Source organism: Corvus hawaiiensis, chromosome 6, assembly GCF_020740725.1.
Source record: "Corvus hawaiiensis isolate bCorHaw1 chromosome 6, bCorHaw1.pri.cur, whole genome shotgun sequence".
NCBI classification, from domain to species: Eukaryota; Metazoa; Chordata; class Aves; order Passeriformes; family Corvidae; genus Corvus; species Corvus hawaiiensis.
The window spans coordinates 10,499,184-10,517,865 of record NC_063218.1 but is presented as its reverse complement, the minus strand read 5'-3'; the positions used below and the strand labels follow the sequence as shown (position 1 = coordinate 10,517,865).

At 39.1% G+C, this 18,682-nt stretch overlaps 1 protein-coding gene across 9 annotated transcripts in view; it reads right to left on the bottom strand.

Annotated features, from left to right (window-relative positions):
- Positions 1–18,682, bottom strand: part of CDC42BPB (CDC42 binding protein kinase beta) — a 92,856-nt gene that overhangs the window by 59,557 nt on the left and 14,617 nt on the right. For all 9 annotated transcript variants that reach the window (XM_048305552.1, XM_048305551.1, XM_048305557.1 and 6 more), the window contains exon 2: positions 4,496–4,587. In XM_048305552.1, coding sequence (XP_048161509.1) covers positions 4,496–4,587 — 92 coding nt within the window. The remainder of the gene's footprint in view (positions 1–4,495; positions 4,588–18,682) is intronic.

The window sequence follows — 18,682 nt, the reverse complement described above, 5'->3', positions numbered from 1 at the left end:
AGTTTTGCATTCTATGCTGATATTCCTTACATTCTCTCCTAAAGACTGTGTATTTTCACTTTTGCATAGTTTGCAAAAGTGATTTTTTCACTGTTGTGTAGTTTGTGTGTTTTATGCGTAGTTCACAAAAAACTTCATGCTACAGAGAATACTCTTTTTCTTGTCTACAAACACAGACTTCTGCAGTCATTTTATTCTTAGAAACCAGAATTAAGATAACAGAAACCCATTTTATTTCCAATTTTATTTCAGGGGGCTTTTCACTTATTATTAGTTTTATTCCCTTGTGGAGGTTGTCCCTCCATACATGAACTACCTGCCTGTATGACCTGGGAAATGAAAGACTGAAATTAACACTGGGGCACTCATGAAAATGCTCCACCCAGCTGGGTATATACCCAGGTGAATACAGCCTAGGTGATGAGGAAGAACCGTGAGTAGTTTATCCTCCTTCCAGCTAGCATTTCAAATTATAAGCTATTCTAACTGTCATGCACTCAAGTAACATTTCAAACTTTCCTTCCTTACTATGAAACTTCTGAAAAAAATAAATTATGTTCTCAAGGCAGTGACTTCCTGAGTCAGAGCCTTACATGCTGGTGTAAGGGATATTCAGACATTCAATTCACACTTCTTGCAAAGTGGCTGGCTTCCTTTATGTGAAAGGAGAAGTCCAGGCGGCTAGGGAAGAAATCTCTAGGCTCTAAGTTAGGCTGTTTCTCTCCTAGCACAGTAATGAGAATTTAAGAAACATTTTTCCTCTTGCTTTCTCAGACATCCCATGCTACAAGAAGTTTCATACAGGTGGTTTTTTTGCATTGGGTTTAGTTCTCATATTGCTGGAAAAAATGTAAAGAACACCAAGGTGAGTTCTGTTGGTCCGCAAAGGAGAAAGAAAAAGAAAGGTACTGACATGCCAGTACAGATGTGTACTGGTGATTATATCAATCCGTCTTAGATACTGATTTTGCAGTTGTATTCACAGGGATAAATTCACATGTGGTCTCAATCCTCTTTGGTCAAATACCACATTTCCTTGGATTACATTGTTTCCTGGCAAAAACTGATCACTGATCCTGACTAAAAACTAGTATCATGCTTTTATTTTGTTTAAACTATATTTCTTCAAAGCTACTGATTTATGCAAAAGTTGTTTGGTAAGAATAAAGCCCCTGGCATTCTCCAAAAAATCCAAAGAAGCTAAACTGAGAAGAACGGAATATAATTTTCATCCTTTTTAAAATCTACCTTGTTTAGCTGTTCAGTGTTTAAATTAAGCTACTTAATTCTAATAGGAATATGTTTAGTTTAATTCTGATTAATTTCTTTATACATTTAAACAAGTACTTTATAGGTATTTTTTAAATGTATTTTTAGCAGATTAAGCTCATCAAGTAGTTTCCAACATAGGTCCCATGTATGTATGAAAGTACTATGGAAAAATTAATCACAGCTCCTCCATTCAGTTTTCTCAAGTGTTGTTTTATACAAGTCAGATGCCACAAGCTCCTTTCAAGAAATTATGTTTCATTTTCTTATTATGGAAGGTCAACCTTTACATACTATTTGATAGTAACTATAAAATCTGGCAGCTATAGCAGTGTGGTATACACAAAGGTCAAAGGATTCTTTCATAAGCAAAAAGCACAAAATACTCTGTGGCAAGAGGGATTAAAGTACAGTGAACTTAAAATCAATGATTCCTGTATAATTTAAACTGATCAAAAGTTTCAAGCTGCTGCAACTATAAACTAAAACTTTTCTAGGTAAGAGATTAACAAGATGTGATATTGACAGGTAACTGACACCACTAACTCTGTGAGCACTCACAACTCTAACAGAAGGATGAAACTAAGATACTTTCTCATTTCACTTCTGTGAAATTTCCTTTCCACTGGAGGGGATGGAATGTGTGAACTGCTTTTGCGAAGTTCCATGCTTTTCCAAATGAAAAGAGTATCAAACACATTGTTGGTTCTGGCACTCCAAGCACTATTAACACAAGTTTCCACCTAGAATTTGTATCTTTTATGCACCTTAAGACTTTTCATTAACAGCTAAGGAAGACCATCCTAAACACCCTCGCAAATATAAACTAAAGTCTCTTGAAGTGCATATAAATACTTCATCTGCTGTTGTACTGAGATTTCCAATTGGTAAGTTCCATAGGTGAAGTAGAGCATCTTTTGAAAAAAGAACAGAAAAAATACTATGGAAAACAGGCCTTCCTTGAATATTATACTGTGGGAAGGCATTCCCAACACTGACTCCATCTGAAGTCACTATAAAGGGTTCCCATTTTTGATAGCTATAGCATTCACAAGTCTAGTTCTGAAAAGATCCAGAAACCACTTCTAATCCTGCCAAAACACAAACTGCCAAAATACTAATCTGAAATTCTTTAGATGTCAGTGGTGACAGCCACTATAGCAAGTCACTTGGCACAGCAAGACCAGAACAACATCAAAGTATCCTGTGCTGAGCTTTCCCATCTATATTGTATGCAGTTCAGGAATTTAATTTCACACTGTATCTAGCCTGGTTTCCTGGACCAAACATGCTTTGAAGCTGTTAGGAGAGTCAAACCCAGTGATTGATTCTTGCGCACTCCTTGAATCCAAAAGGCCATTTGGTCCACACCTGGAATGGAGGTTCTGGTTAGTTTCCTCCAGAAGAAACCCAGCTTCTGCAGAGTAAAATCCTTACGCAGTACGTGGGGGCATTGTCTTCAAAAGTGTGCCGCTGCTTTGAACCAAAACCCTAACAAAGAGGCAGACAGGTAACTACTACTGTCTTGATTCTTTAGGCCTTTTATCTACTTATAAACCTCCCTTCTTAGACTTCTTTTCTGGACTAAGTTTGTAGCTCTCAGTCCTTCCTTAGACTTACCAATTTTTTTTCAATTTTTGCTTTTTTCTGACAAACTTTTTACAGTGACCTTTTTTCTTTAAAACTCATGTTCAAATAGTACTCAAGTGAATCACTCAAGTGAAAGAACTGATTTTCATGTAGTATTTCCACTATTCTAAGATAACACTTCCTTTTTTGTAACAAGCGATGCACTCATCAAGTTCAACATCCACTAGAAAGTGAACTTTTGTCTTATAGGGCAAGATGTTATTGCTTATCTGGACATTTTATTAAAATGCTCCAGTTCCTTCAGCAGCTGTGTTCATGATGATTAAATGTGAACCACATGTTACCTCATCACATCACTAGATGATGGTACAGATGAAGAGATATTCTTGAAACATTAACTTCTGTCTTAGGTGTCCACTTTTCTCAAAAGCAGTTTCTGAAGCAGCTTAAAATCACATGGATATGAAGTCATTACTTCACCCATTACCAAGTGCATATGCACATAGAAACCTCGTTGCTTTCTGAACCCAGATCAAGTAGGGTCTTGGTGTTTCTTTAGCTGAGTTTCTGGTTGGCCTGTGCTACCCCTGTCCCACAATCAAACCCTATGTGAAAGAGTTTGAGCTGTCCAGGGCACACCACACTTGGAAGGAATGCCTAGCACAGCAGACAGCCCTGCTCTCTGCTCTGCGGAGACAACAGGACATGGGGATCAGGAAGCTTATCCTTAGCCACTGGCAGCAAAAGCTGCAACCAGGTGCTAATGGGCTGAAGTGAGCCACTAATGGCAGTCTCTGCATTTCACTTTAGTGTGGCACTACTTCGAAGAAGTTTCCGGAAAGAAATATAAGGGTTTTATTACTTCTAGAAGTTCTCTAGTTAATAACCTTTTTTGCTGACATCTATGACTTTATCTGTTCTTAAATGCTGAAAAGGTTGTCTTTGAGGTTCTCAGTTATCTAATGCCTGTTGCCCATGAAGGCTTTTGTCAGTGGCAACCCCTATCGGGCTTGTGTAATTGATGAGACTTTCATCAAACATATTAAGTAAAGCTTCAATGCAGGGTCCTGGGACTGACGAGTCCTCAAAACACAAGGCGTTCCTATCATCCCAGCATGACTCGACTTGCTGTCCAAAAAACAGATCCAGCAGCCTTTGATCTTCAAAGATGACAGGGAACAGCCTTTGAGGCAGCCAAATGCGTCTTTCTGCATTACCAGATTGCTACAGAGACAGGCAGATGGGCGGAGCAGCCTCCTCGCTCCTACCATAGAAGCAGCCCAGCTCTGTGTTAAATTAGAGCAGCACCGAGCAGCACATATGGCAAGTGGGAGAAGAGATCCCAAATTCAGCTGTGCAGCTGCTAGGTGGGACCACCCCATCCATACGCACATCCAAGAGACACTTGTTTGGCTACACTGAAGTCAGAAAGAGCCAGCCACAGAAACGGCACACCTGGACACTGAATCTCCTGCTTCAAAGGGACCTTGCACCAGGTACCTAGCTACATCCCACATTTGGAAGTATTTTAATACACCTATGTGAACCTTTCGTCCTCAGGTCAACTGTAACAAGAAATCAGATGCACAAACAATGAAAGTTTTATTACTACAACTGAAAGTAAAAAATCTCTTACCTCTCCAAATGCACCTCTTCCGATCACTTTTATAATTTCAAAGTCATCTCGGTGGAGTTGCATTTCCTTTACCAATTTTGTAAATGGTTTTGCTGTTTAACAAAAAAAAGAAAAAAGAAAATTCAATTATAAAGAGAAACATCACAAGCCAACCCATAAACTGGAGGTCAAAAATACTCACTGCATACCCAGAGCAATAGCAGATTTTCAACTACTAAAACTACAGAAGGACAAAAAGCTAATTACACTATTTAATTAACAATTAACACTTTTTAAAAAGTTCAATCGCATGAATGGTTCTGTCTTGCTGCTAGTAAGAATATAGAGCAAAGTGGTCTTTCAGAAGGATTTTCCCCCTCCTTTCTTTAGGGTTTTGTGAATCAGTGAAGGACCATGTCAAAGGGAGAGCTCATTCATTATTGGTAAACCCTATGGAAAATCTGCCCTACCCTGCAGGCACTAGATTAAGTCTCTTCTTAAGTGGAGTGCAGCTTTACTTTTTATTATTTCAGCTAGTACCAGCTAAGGCTTTAACAAGCCAATCTCAAGAGATAGCTGTCTCTACTCCACAGCAGTGAAACCATTTCCCACAGGATCTGTGGCTAATTTAAGCTTTTTACTTTGAACTATCTTTTCTGTTAAGCAACATTCACCAGATCTCAATTAGACCAAGTACTGAAGGGCTGCAATCTAAAAAGAGGTCCAGCAATTAACTAACTTACACTTACTTTGTTCTGGTGGTCCCACATTTCTCAAAATATTTGGTGGATAAATTCCACTATACCCGCAGATCCATCAGTTTTCTCCTCTCCAGATCCCATTAAGAATACTTTATTTCTAGCATATCACAGCATGTGGATTACTATTTAGATAGAACGTTTATTACAAGACTCTACTCTGAAGACCAGCTCAATAAGGAAAAACAGTGGTGCCAAGTGCAAGCAAACTGCACAAGGATGAGTTTGCACAAGCACAGCAGCAGTCTACTCTTCAAACTAGGCACAAAAAGATTGCTGCTCTTCACCTCATCACAAACACTATTAGACTAAAAAGACCAAAGTTTTCAAACACGTGTATTTTTTTCCCATCTGCAACTGAATAAAACATCATAGAACTACTACTTGTAATTCAGCCCAGACTCCTGTTTACCTCACCTTACATTATGATTAAGCTAATAAGTTATAAGCCAAACAGAATTCCTACAAGAGGGATCACTGCCTTGACGGTGTATTTCAGATGTTAACACAAACAAACTAAACCTTATAAACACACAGAGACACAGAAGTCTGAACTGGAGACTGAAAATTTCATTATGAAGTCTAACCAAGAATGCCTGAAAACCTCTCAGCAAAAAAACGTAACTGCTAAAATAATGAAGAAACAGCTGTACTGAAGAACAGTCATGTTGCTTCCTTGTACTTAGGAGGGTGCTACTGAAAAGGCTTCCTCCAGAAGTAATACCCCTTTCACTGAGAGTTTCTTGTCTATCCAAAGTATGAAATTTAAAGAATGAGACTCTACTACATTTTCTGCTAGACTCCCTACTTCAGCTGGGCAGAAATGCCTACCACACTTTCCCTCACCACAAGGTCACTGAGACTATCACCTCAAACTCAAAATTGTTTCCACCGAAGTTCCCCAGCACCACCATCTCAAACCAGTTAGAGACCTATACCAGTCCAATCAGACACCTGTACAAGTAATATACCACAGCCATCAGCAGTGGTACTATCAACTATTTTGCAAGGTTCTCTCACCTCCTTCCCATCAAATTAAAACAGATTGAGGAAACACAACTGCAGACAAGAAATAAACATGTAAGTTCCCTTATTAAGTATGGGTTTGCTACTACAGAATGCTGGTCGTTGAACTAATTTCGCAAAACAACCAGCTTCTGTTATTAAAACTCAAGGGGAAATAAAATCTAGTATTTATTTCTAGAGGACACTAACCCAATAATAACTTTTGTTTTAAGTAAATAGCACATTTTAGCAAAAATTCTACTAAGTAAACAAAACGTCAAAATCAGAAAATCATAGAATGATTTGGGTTGGAAGGGACCTTTAAGATCATCTCGTTCCAAGCCCCTGCTATGGGCAGGGACACCTTCCACTAGACCAGGTTGTTCAGAGTCCCATCCAGCCTGGCCTTGAACACTTCCAGGGATGGAGCATCCACAACTTCTCTGGGCAAAAGAAACAATTGGTTTAAGTATAAAAAGCCCTCCTGCTGTAAATTGGTCACAAGCAACTTTCAAAGCCAGAAGAGACAAATCTACTAAAGTTCAAGCTGTCTTGTACACTCAGAAAAACCCCCTTTTATCTTACATTTCTGCTGACTGATGACAAAATGTTTTATTATTTCATCTACAAATTTTCCTGCTTGGAAGTGTATCAAGCTTCACACCACTAAAACTGAAATTCAGTTTAGAAATGCATAAAGTTGTATAAAAGCAAGTTAATTTGATTTGTTTTGTATTTTAATATTAATAAATATTATGTATCAAGCAGAGCACATACTTAAGTTTCAGTACACAGAAGAAATGGAGCCTGGAGGGAAGGGCATTACTGCTATCTTTCAAGAAATTGTATCCTTGAAGAAGGAAGGATGAGCAGTCCTCATTTTCCTGACCACCATTCCTGTTAAAATCTACAAGAGTCCTGGGTTGGTCCTGCTTTTTCCATCTCAATTGGTCAACTGAAGTACTAGTCAATACAATCAACTAGTTTAATATATGTAAATTAAAAGAAATATTCACTCCTAGAAGGAAGTTACTATTTTTACAAGCCATTTGTGCACTTCACTAATGTTCGCTTTTAGTACTTAGCAGGTGATCATGTTCGGAAACACAGCAGCTTCAGTGGTCTCTGCTTTGAAAGCACCGAACACAAACACTTGAATGTACAGAAAAAGTTTAAATTTTGCAGGACCTCCCCTGAACTGGAAAAATTCCAAGTCTTTCTCAATGTATCTAAGATGCCTTAAAAGTAAATATAACTTGAAAATTAAACTGTATGTCAATAGAATCTCATGACCACAGAGACTACAACAGCCGTTACAGAGCAGATTAGAGCACAGAGGAGGCAACAGACCAGTAATTTATTTAAACCAATATAAACTTTATTGGCATTTTGAAGTAGAACCCTGTTTACACCAGGATGTGACCTGCTGCATTTAAATACTGGATTTCACAATTTCTATCTCTTAATAAGTTAAATCAAAAACTATTTCCAATTTGCTTTCCTGCAGTTGTCCCAGGAGGCTGCTGTTCCTCAATCTGCAAATATGCGTATCAGTAGCATGCACAGAACTGGCAAAACTGAGTGAGGAGAAACTTGCACCAAAAAGCATCAGAGACAGTGTCCACTGTGCTTGCCAGAACAATTCCAAGTGATTTATCACTACCTAACTGGTAAAAAGAGCTACAGCTTCTCCTTTTAAATATAACTATTTGATGAACAGGGAACTCAAAGCAAACTTATCTCCATAAACTGGAATGAATAATTACTTTTGATCCTAATATTGAAGACAGAACTTATGATCTGGAGTTGATTTAATCCTTAATGAAAGTATTTCATCCTGGCAAACAGAAGCATTAGCTGTAGTGGGGGTTTTGTTGGCAGTGATTACTGAATTTTGTTATATATACACACTGTTGTCAGGGTAACATTAGCTGAGAGTAATTGCAAGAGTTTGTTTATTCACGACTGTGAGGATGTAATCAGAATGTGGGATAGACACTCTATGTGCAATATCTTTGTATGCATCATTGCCTTTTCTCTCAAGCTGATTTTGCATTATTGTACCTATTTTTGTTTGGAAGAAGGGTGTTTTCTGTAACGCCAGACAAGGAATAAAAAAACCAAATCCAAACAAAAAAATTTAAGAAGCCAAGTAATGTATGCTCTCAAGAAAATAATACAAAACAGTAACAGTTGATGTTTTGATTCATAATGGAAAGTGAAATGCCAGCATTTATTTCTTCATTGAATAGCAGGGTGCATATGAAAGACATAATTCTCCATATACAAATTCTATTCTGATCATATATTCCTCTTCCACAGATAGATGGGATTAGGATATTTTGTTTACACAAAAAGAAAACATCAATTTGAATAATTTGAAAACATAATTTAAACACAGTCACAGGTAAATAGGTTTGTGATTTAGGTTTGAGAGCTGGTGCCATCTACACTGCAGTCAATCTGTATTATGGCACCTGATAGAAAATACTTGGAGGCAGTTTCAAAATGACTGAAAGCTGCAGGAAACGCCAGCAGAGATGATCTGACACAGCAGACTGGGCACTCAGCACTGCTACCCCAGGAATGGGTGCACACTGGCCTCATATGTCAGATTTCTTCTCATTTCTGAAAGCAAGTCAGGGAAGGATGGCAGTATTGTCAACATCACCCTCAAAAAATAATAGGTCAACTTTTCCCACCTAGAATGTAGTTAAAAATGAGAAGAGTCAAGGTATGTTTCAAATTTTTACTTTCTTTTCATATTCTGGATCATTCCATTTATGTCAGTAATTTATCATGTGGAATCACAAAAGCTAACATCCTTACACTGCAGTGGGCAAAAGACAATCCACTGGGTTATGATGCTGCTTCAGTGGTGGAGTTAGCCCAGGCCTCTCACTGGAGGACTCCTCCATATTTTGTCAGGCAGTACAAGTTTCCAGAAATTTTAAAAAATCACTAAGCTGAAGAAGCCAAATGTTCAAGAACATCTGATGTTTTGTATCATTGGCAGCTCTAAGTTTTAAGTAAATGTGACAACTGCAAGAAAATAATACACAGACTCACAATTCAGGTTGAAAGGGACTAGTTGGTCTCTAATCCAATCACCTGCTCAAATCACAGTCAATATTAACCAGGTTATTTATGGTTCTGCCTGATTAGGTTTCAAAACCCTCCAAGGATGAAGACTCCATGGGACAACCTATTCATATACTAGACTGACTACACCAGAGAGTTTCACAGTTCAGAACTGATCCTGTAAGTGATTTGGCGTTTAAGTCATAATATAACATGATAACATTCAGGTGGATCTGGCCTGAAGGTATGTCCAAACTGTCTGGTCAGACAGAAATTCATCTGCCACCATGCTCCCTTTATCTCCTCATCCCCTCTACAAAACATTGTGGTAGGAAACTATGTGAATTGCAAAATATTAATGTCAGGGAAAAACAAAATGACGCAGATAACTGTCTGTGGACCCATACTCCCACCAGGCAGGTCCAGTACTTTATTTAAGATGTTTTCTTTGGAGAAAGAACATGAAAGAGCAGCAAATTTTACCATTTCCCTCAGCCATCCCTCTTAACTTACATTCTAGAAATCAAGTAAGTTGTGTGTCCTTTGTGCACCCTTTTCAAAGAAACAGTGTTCCTATGATATTGCTACTAAAACAGCAGGCTGGCAGGTTTAACAAGTTAGTGCTTGTATACATGTCTTGGGAGATACCCACACCCAGGTAGCCCCAACCTGCTTACTAAGGTGATAAATACCTGTTACAACCCACACTTGAGTTTTAAAGAAGTACAATCCTCTTGTATCAGATTGTGAAATTTTCTCTGTATTTTAGAAATGCAAGTTTTTTTATTCTTCCATCCTATGCTGACTGAGTTTTAATTTTTCCAATAGACCCTTGCTTCCATTTTCCTGTGCTGGCCTGTTTCCTCTTACTATCTACCGCTGTGAATGCTTTTTTTTTCAGTCTTGTTTCCTAAGGAAATAAGGTATGTGTGATCACATTGCTGGGCATTCTGAGGCCACTCCTCTCACCCAGTACCTTTTGATCCCAATAAAGACCCTACACATCCCCTTTACCAAATTTCACTGAAGCTGTTGGAAGATACCAAGTTCCTACAAGTTTTATTTAAAAAACGGCAGTGAATAGGAGACACTCACGGTATCACCTCCACTAAGGGAAAGGTGGCAGGAGAAATACAGCAGTCACCTGCTCAGCCAGCACACACCCATGTGCAAAGCAGACATAGCTCACTGTCCATAGTCATGCAGGGACAGTGGGGCAATACTGCACAGAAGAGGGAAGAAAGGAAGTGTGCAGCAGAAAAGGGAAGGTCACGCAGTGGGAAGGGCAGGGCGTTATTCCACTGAGCCTAGTAAAGGAGATAAATACAAATTCTCAAGGAAGACAAACTTCACCAAAGTTCTGCTGTTTACAGTCAAAGGTGACACATTCTGTGTTCTCTGACACATTTTCTCCTGGGCCTTTGACTTCTGCCATGCCCTCCCTCCTGTTTCTATGACGTACATACACACACTTCACTTACTCTGCCTCTTGCTCAATGATCCAATTCTTCATCATTCATCAGCATCCATTGGACCAATGCAGTGGTGCAAGGCTCTTGGTTATCACTACAATGACACAAACTCCACTGCCTTTAAAACCACAGAAGCATAACCCGGTTACCTCTTGCGAAGTGCCTACAGAACTTGCAGAACAGCCTCTTGCTACAACACTGCTTCACAAGCTGTCAAGAGTCATTATTCCCCAAGCACGGCCATCCAGGTTTACGGTGGCTGGTACTCAGTATTTCCTAACTCTAACATGTTCTCTTCTAACAGTATTAATCTGAAATAAAATGCCAGTAGAAACAGACATATACACGAACACAATAGCAAGAAAGTCTGAGTCTTCTTGCGGCTGATTTTTCAAGACAGAAGGTGGTAACTAATTATTTAAATATCAAGTTGTTAGTCTTTATTTGGTATATAAATGCTTTAAAAATCTTCAAGCTTTCTGAACAACTATTGTACAAAGGCATCCATTTGCTGCCAGTTATGGATTTTGCTTCATTTTATGAAAGTCTTCTGACATGTAAAAGAGTATCTGAGCACCTTCGATCAGACACCTTGCTGATACTTAACAGAACTATGACTTTGGATAACAATTGGATCAGATAATTACATGCAAAACTCCTCAAACATTTAAAAGGATAAAAACATCATTAATTTTAGGCATAAACCAGGACTGAGTGCTCATAGCTTCGGCATCGTGCTCCATAACTGGCTTTATCAGTTACAGAAGAACTGATTGTGGCAGTTGGAATTTGTACACTAATCTGCAGTAACTGCATGAAAAATTTATCACTAAGCTAAAGGCTAATGGCATTGGGAAATGCTTTGAAGAAAAATATTGAGTGGTAGTTCTGATGTTGATCCTATTAGTGTTGCTAAATTTGCCAGCAGAAGAGCAAGGCATTTACCTTGAAACATCATCTGTGCTCACTGTTATTCTTTTTGTGTGGCAAGCCCCAAAAGCAAGTGCCACACAGAAGGACTCAATCAGCAGCAATATGCCAGCTCACTGATGAATGTTACCACAAACACTTAATAGCTGGCTATCTCCTGCCTGGCCCATTCACTGCTTTCCATGCTTACAATGAAAGGACATCAAAGACGATACTCAAGGTTTGTACAGACAAGTACTGAGGAACACCAGATGTTTTCCAGTAGTCCAAGTGACAAATTACATTGCCAATTTAACTCCTGCCAAGGCCACTGTGTGTCTTTGAGAACTAAATAGCAACAGAGTTCTAACAGGTGAGAGGAAGTAAGTGTTGGCTCACACATCCAAAGAAACACACCAAATGACTATTTGCTGTACTCATATATGCAAGACCTTCATTTACCAAAGGAAAAATAACAGATAAAATAAAAACCACATGCCAGTCAGACCATGGCATGTGCTAGTACAACAAGGGATGCAAGTACAAGGAGAGGAAGCTTACATCTGTAACAAACAGAGGGTGAAGCTCACTGCCCAATTTCTTATTTTACTCATGTTACTGTCACTGAATGATCCAAATTTAGGGAATTACGACTTGGTTTCTAGAGCCAGTTCAGGCAGGGTTTGTCTTATTTATTTATTAATACTGAAGTTGATCTTGGAAGATGGGACTGTTAGTACTAACACTGAAGAAAAATGTGACTGTAAATAGCATTTACTTTGAAAAAGCCAGAAGTGACTTACTATGCACACAAACCTGGTGAAACTTCACAAAATGTAGTATTTCAAGATACTGCTGTCAGGACACAGACTTTTTTAAGCAGGAAGAAAGACTGGACAAGAAAACCTGCACCTTTATATGTATTCGTAAGGGCATTTAAAAAAACAGCAGTTTGAGATTAAACTCTAGCCCCACTCTCATGGGAGAATGAAGAAAGCCCCTAGAGAAACAGTGCTCCTGACTGCACTTGGTAGTCCAGTTTTTCACATCTCTTTCCAACTTGCCACATTTGTTTGGGAGAGGGAAAGCTGCCATGCTTCTCTAACCTTTTCCTGAGGTTTTCCCTAAGATTCCCAGCTCTTTCATCAGACCATGTACCAACCACGGATTCCCTGGTGGTCCATCAGCCTCTTCAGCCTTAGAACCTTCACTGACTAAAATACTGAGCAGAAGTCCAACAATGTCTGCAAGCTGGCACTTTCTGCAGAGACCAAAACAAATGAATCTTGCTTCTACTCAAATTTCACAAGGTTTTCAATGATACTTTCCCTTAAGTCTTGCTAAAAAAATGCAAAGAAAAGATTACTATTTCACAATAAACTCTTCCGCTCTTTTATAACTGTTGATATCTAATGCCTTCATAAGCTTCATCTTCAGTCCTTTAATTTTCCTCAAGATGATAATACCCAGCCTGGAAGACACATGTACATTAAGCCATTTACAGATTTTCCTTGGGACTGTCTACATCCCAGAATTTGAGACAACTGAGTAGGAAGGTACACAAGCACTTCAATCCAGGAAATTCATCCTACTGCTGAAGGAGTTCCTCCTTGTTCCTTCCCACCACACTCCACTCTACTGTCTACATCATCATCCTTCATGAGGTATGTCAAACCAGAAAACATTTCCAGGCAAAAGCTAACTTGTCTATCCAATTGCACCCCCTCCCACCAAACCATTCACCCAATGTGACTCCCATACAGGTCCAGCACTGGAGCCCCAGCCCAATGCAGGAACCAGGATGAGGCTGGAGAAGGGCAAAAAGGCTTTTGGAATTGAGGTTCATGTGGCATGGAGTGCAGCAACCATGGAAGTGGCTACACTGGAGCCTGTTTCTAGCCAACCCACACCAAACGAGGATAGGCTCTTCCAAAACACGTCAAAACACTGTAAGAAACACCACAGAATGCAGTATCTGTTTAATTTAGCTTTATTTGTATCTCAGTTTTTTTGTACTCCTACTTCAGGGCCAGATTTTGCAGGTGTTAGAGAGGCCATTTACGCCACAGCAAATGGTAATCATATATTGAAACACATCAGTAATGGAAAAATTGTTTCAGGGGGTTTGCATGAATCACTAGTTCCAAACAGTAAAATCTCAATGATTGCATTTCTTTTATTCCATAACAACATTCCAAATATTGCTGAAATCCACTTATTTTACTGCATGATGAATAACCTTAAAAGCATAGTTAATAATTTTTTGTAGAATAGCCTGAGAATTACACTTGTTCAGGAAAAAAAATCGTATTTTTCAGATGGTTTCAAAGTAGAGATTAAGAAAATCTCAAATTTGAGCTCACCCAAATTTCAATAACATAGGATGAAATTAAATTTCATCAGACCCAGCACCTCTTGCACCTCCTAAGAAGTAAAACAATTCCAATCTGATGACCACACTATGCTGATATAAGCATACACACGCTTACATTAATTAAGCCACCACTTACATCATCAATGTATGAGCAAAGCTCTAGTTCCTGACTGCATGCTTTATTTCATCTTAGAAGTAAAACTTAAGAAAGCAGCATAGCTGTTTTCTCAATCACTTACAGTAAATGCACTTTTTTCCCCCCAATATAGACAAGATTTTCTCTCAAGTTACTATCAACATAATACGTGCATTGTGTAACAGAACAATTTACACATTACACTGGTGCTGTATTTACCACGTCACCTCCTTCATTTTTACAGCTTAGAGGTTTCCAGTAAGTTGTTCTTGCCAAGACATCCTACACAAATGTACTTACAGTGACAGGAGTGAAATCCACCTTAGGATGCATCCTTTTTCTCTGCTTATAAATTTAGAGTGAAGTAAAGTAGTTCAATGACACAACTGTAGCAGATCGCTGTGACCAGACGGGCAGTTCCATAGATCTACTCTCTTCCTTCTGTCAGCTCCAACAAATCCAGCTGGTCTCACCTCACTGACCTGATTCTCCTCACGAAACCAGCAGGATCCCAAGCTACCAAGACACATAACACAGCTATCACCCTGTAGCTGAACAAACTGAATCATCATCATTGAAGGGTCGGGAGAGGCTGCCACGCCAGCACAAGCAAGGAGGGTAAAGGAGCGGAGCATTTCTTCAGAAGCCACTGTCAAGTGGCACAGGGTGTGATGAGCTGCCCACGCACCAGCCTGCAGCGCGTCCAGCTCCTGCAGAGGTGGCCTGCCTGGCTGCTAACGCACAGGGAGCTCCACGGAAAGCTGGATAAGGAAGCACAGCCAAACAACAATTACCTTTTGCCTGATGCTTCAGTTCCCAACCAGATCAACACCTTAAACTAGGAAATACAAGACTAAGGGGATGGGATAATTAGGTGAGCTTACAGTGCTACAGAACTGCACCTGACTTTTTTTTTTTTTTTTTTTTTTTGATGGCTCAAGGCTGCAACACCACACATAAATACCCTGAGCTATTTTTCAATAGTTCAGGTAGCAACAGCCACTTTAAGAACAGGTGTGGCACATCTTTCTCTTCACTTCCTTCTAAATGGCAGCGGGCAGGAGGACATTTTCTCAGACGTTACTCACTCTGTTTCAAAACTTGCCTGGAGCTTGAGATCTAATTAAAAGGTCACTGAAAGTCAGATTTTTGCCGTAGGAAAAGGCCACGAAGACATGCGACAAGCAATTACCGTAACCAGGCACAAGAATCTTTGCAGTAGCTCAAGTTACACTCAGAAGCAGAGAAGAGGAGCATTGTCTTTAAATCTGCAGAGAATACTAACAAGTCCCACGCTTAGATTTGCTACACATTATAGTGGATGGCTCAGAATGGCTTTTTTATTATTAAAAATACTCTCACTTCTTCAGTTCCCTCTCTAGACCAGGGATCTAGAGCCAAAGCTATTTTGTCTTGCGCTACTCATTCCAATACCACTGGCTGGCAACAAGGAAGAGGAACACCATTTACATACAGCAGCACTATTTTCACTAACTCAAAGTGCTAAAAGTCACTACCAACAAAACTCAGAGCAAGCAGGGCATCAGGAGCATGGCCAGCTGCCTGTTACACAAAAATCGCTGGGGTCTGGGGTATTCAGAAGGTAAACACATCTCCAGAGGGATGCTTCCTGACAATTACTTGCTTAGAGGAGAGGTAAAGACAGTCAAAATGGAAGAGGAATACATCTCTCAGCCTTCCAAGGTGTGATGAAAACTTTACCCGGATAAGACAACATGCTTCTAATTTCACTGTGCAACTTTTCCTTAATGTCTGACACTGACTCAGTGTATTTCCAAATTTGTCTGTATCTATTCCCAGGCTTTCCATGTAATACAGTTAAAATTTAAAATGGGTAAGAAATGTCTGAATTTCTACCAGGAGTGGGGGGTGGGGAGAATCTACTGGAAAACTGAGAAAATCCTACCCCTGGCCTTAGATGTAGCTTTCAAAAAATGGGAGTCAAACTGTATGATAACAGATCATTAGCAGTACAGTTTTTTTTAAAGTGCTCACGGCTAAAAAAAAAAAAAAAAAAAAAAAAAAGCCAAAAATTTTAATTACCACTGAAATAAACCAAGAAGCCTGCAGAATTCTGTTTTAGAATATTGCCCACTTAAGCCATCAGCTTGCTAACATCAGCTAATCATTCTGAAGTTTCAAACTGACCAGGACCATAATTATCTGCTGTTAAATAAGAACAAAAATCCATTTAAAGCAGGGTTTGGTTTTCTAACACACAGTGAATACCCACGAAACAAAACATTTTGGATATATGATAATCTAGAATCTTAGACACATGACAGTTTATACAGGTTCATATTTTTAAACTTTCCTTCAAATCAAAAAATCATTCTCAGGGGAGGCAAATCTTGGAACACTTAAGAGTGAATTTTTAAAATCTAACTGATTTAGAGCATGACTAAAGAGCTTTAACATCACATGTATATGCAAAGCATACAGAATAAGAATCTAAAAATAGAACACCATGCCTCTTCCTAGAGACATTTCCAAGTCTCCAAGCATTATAAATTCAGCTTTCTCTTGTACATGCAGGATGAAGTTCTTCCTCCTTCTCTCCCTCTCATTCTGTATTTTTATCATGCTTTCCTATCCAAATTTTTGCTAATTTATGTACATTACACTGAATAAGCTCTTTCCCCTTATCTCAGTATTTTGTGTATCAAAGAACAGTTTCAGTTTTGTTTAGTACTTATAGCCCCTTCCTAACATCTTCGCCGTGGTACCTTTCAGAAATTCTTAAATCCAGTTTCTGGATCATGATTTTAGGAAAGCTCTCAACAGATTGCCAGCCCACATGACATGCTGTTTAATGGACATGCTTCTAGGCATTCCCAAACCTCTTGTAGGCTCCTGGAATCTTATATCCTCCACACTACCATTCCAATCCAGAACACACCTCCTGTTACTGCACACTCCAGCATGATGAGCAGCAGTCCAAGATCCCTGGGTTCTAGACGCTCCCTCTTTCTCGCATATTCTTAAAACCAGAAGCAGTAGGGAACAAAAACCTGTTCCATCGCTATACTCACAACTGTAAATACCACGTCACACCTCTAGGTCTTGTTCCTCAGCTTTTCAAGGTAGACATAGCAAGTGAGGATCATCCCAGAAAGTTTTTATATCAGATGCAGTATCCGACAGAACATTCTGCTTTTAAGATTGTCATTTTAAACACAAGTTTTCCGTTTTGTACACTCCTCTTTACTTAAAGTGTAACATTATCCACATGCCATCTTTGTTTAATAAACACTACATCCATGATCCTTTTGCTTTAAGATTTATTTCCATGCATTTAAGCAGAGAATTCCTTTTTTTCTTCCTCATTTACAGCCCATCTAGACAGGTGTGTTGATTTCAAAACAGAAAATCAAGTACTAGGACATTCAGAACAAGCTTGTAGTAGGCCGGCAATCTCAAATCTTCATCTATACCTCAGGCTCCATTCTGTTGGCTTCCAACCTTTTTCTTTACTCATACTTGGAAATAACAACCAAACATTTGGAAGCTCCTTTGCAACACCAGGGTGAGCACCTGCATGCCAGTACAGATGCAGCTGGAAAACCCTGCTGGTGTAGATGTGCTTTTACAGCTTCTCATTTCCAGAGTAGGAACCAGTAAAGACACATTAACTTCTTTCCAGAAATCTTCTGACATAGTACTCGACCTCTGAGGAGACCACAAGCAGAAGAGGTGACCACAAACAGAAAACCAAGGAATTTCAGTCAATCTACGAAATGCTTTAATCTACTTCAATGCAACTGCAAACTAGTATAGATATTGAGCCAATATTTACACAGAGAAAAGCCAAATGGTTGCCCTTCTACTTTTTTACATGTCATTTTAGTTATATCCCGTTCCCTTTTCTTTTTCCATACAGAATTTAATATTTTCCTTTACTAATTTGCCTCCAGTGTCGTCTAAGTAAATCTTGGGTACTTTGCCCATTTCATGATTGTTTTAGCTCTTAAGTAATATTTTCCACTTGCATGGACTCACTTTAAAAACACATTCAGTCCCAAACCACAGTCTTATAAAGACTGTCAAACTCTTCATCCTTGATACTGTAGCTCAAGGAGGCTAGGTTCATTTTTGATACTAGTATTGTGGAGCTGAGGCTATGTAATCCTTTTGTTCCATAAACTTCCCTGGGATTCTCTAACAGAAAAGTCTGGAAGAGTTGTCGATTTTTTTCCCCTTACTTTACATAAGATACTCAATATATATGTCACTTAGGGCTCCTTCCCACCGCCCCCCCCCCCCAGCCTTGTGACAAAGGTGCTCAGGAGTGCTTGTTCAGTAATACACTATTCCATCTTTGGACTGCCACTATGAATCAAGCAAGGACATGACATTTACCAAAAATGTTTTTAATCTCTTGGTAGTTTCACAGTCTTTAACATACAGCTTCATTCTGGTTCTCATGAGCAGGTACACACACAACACAGGTCT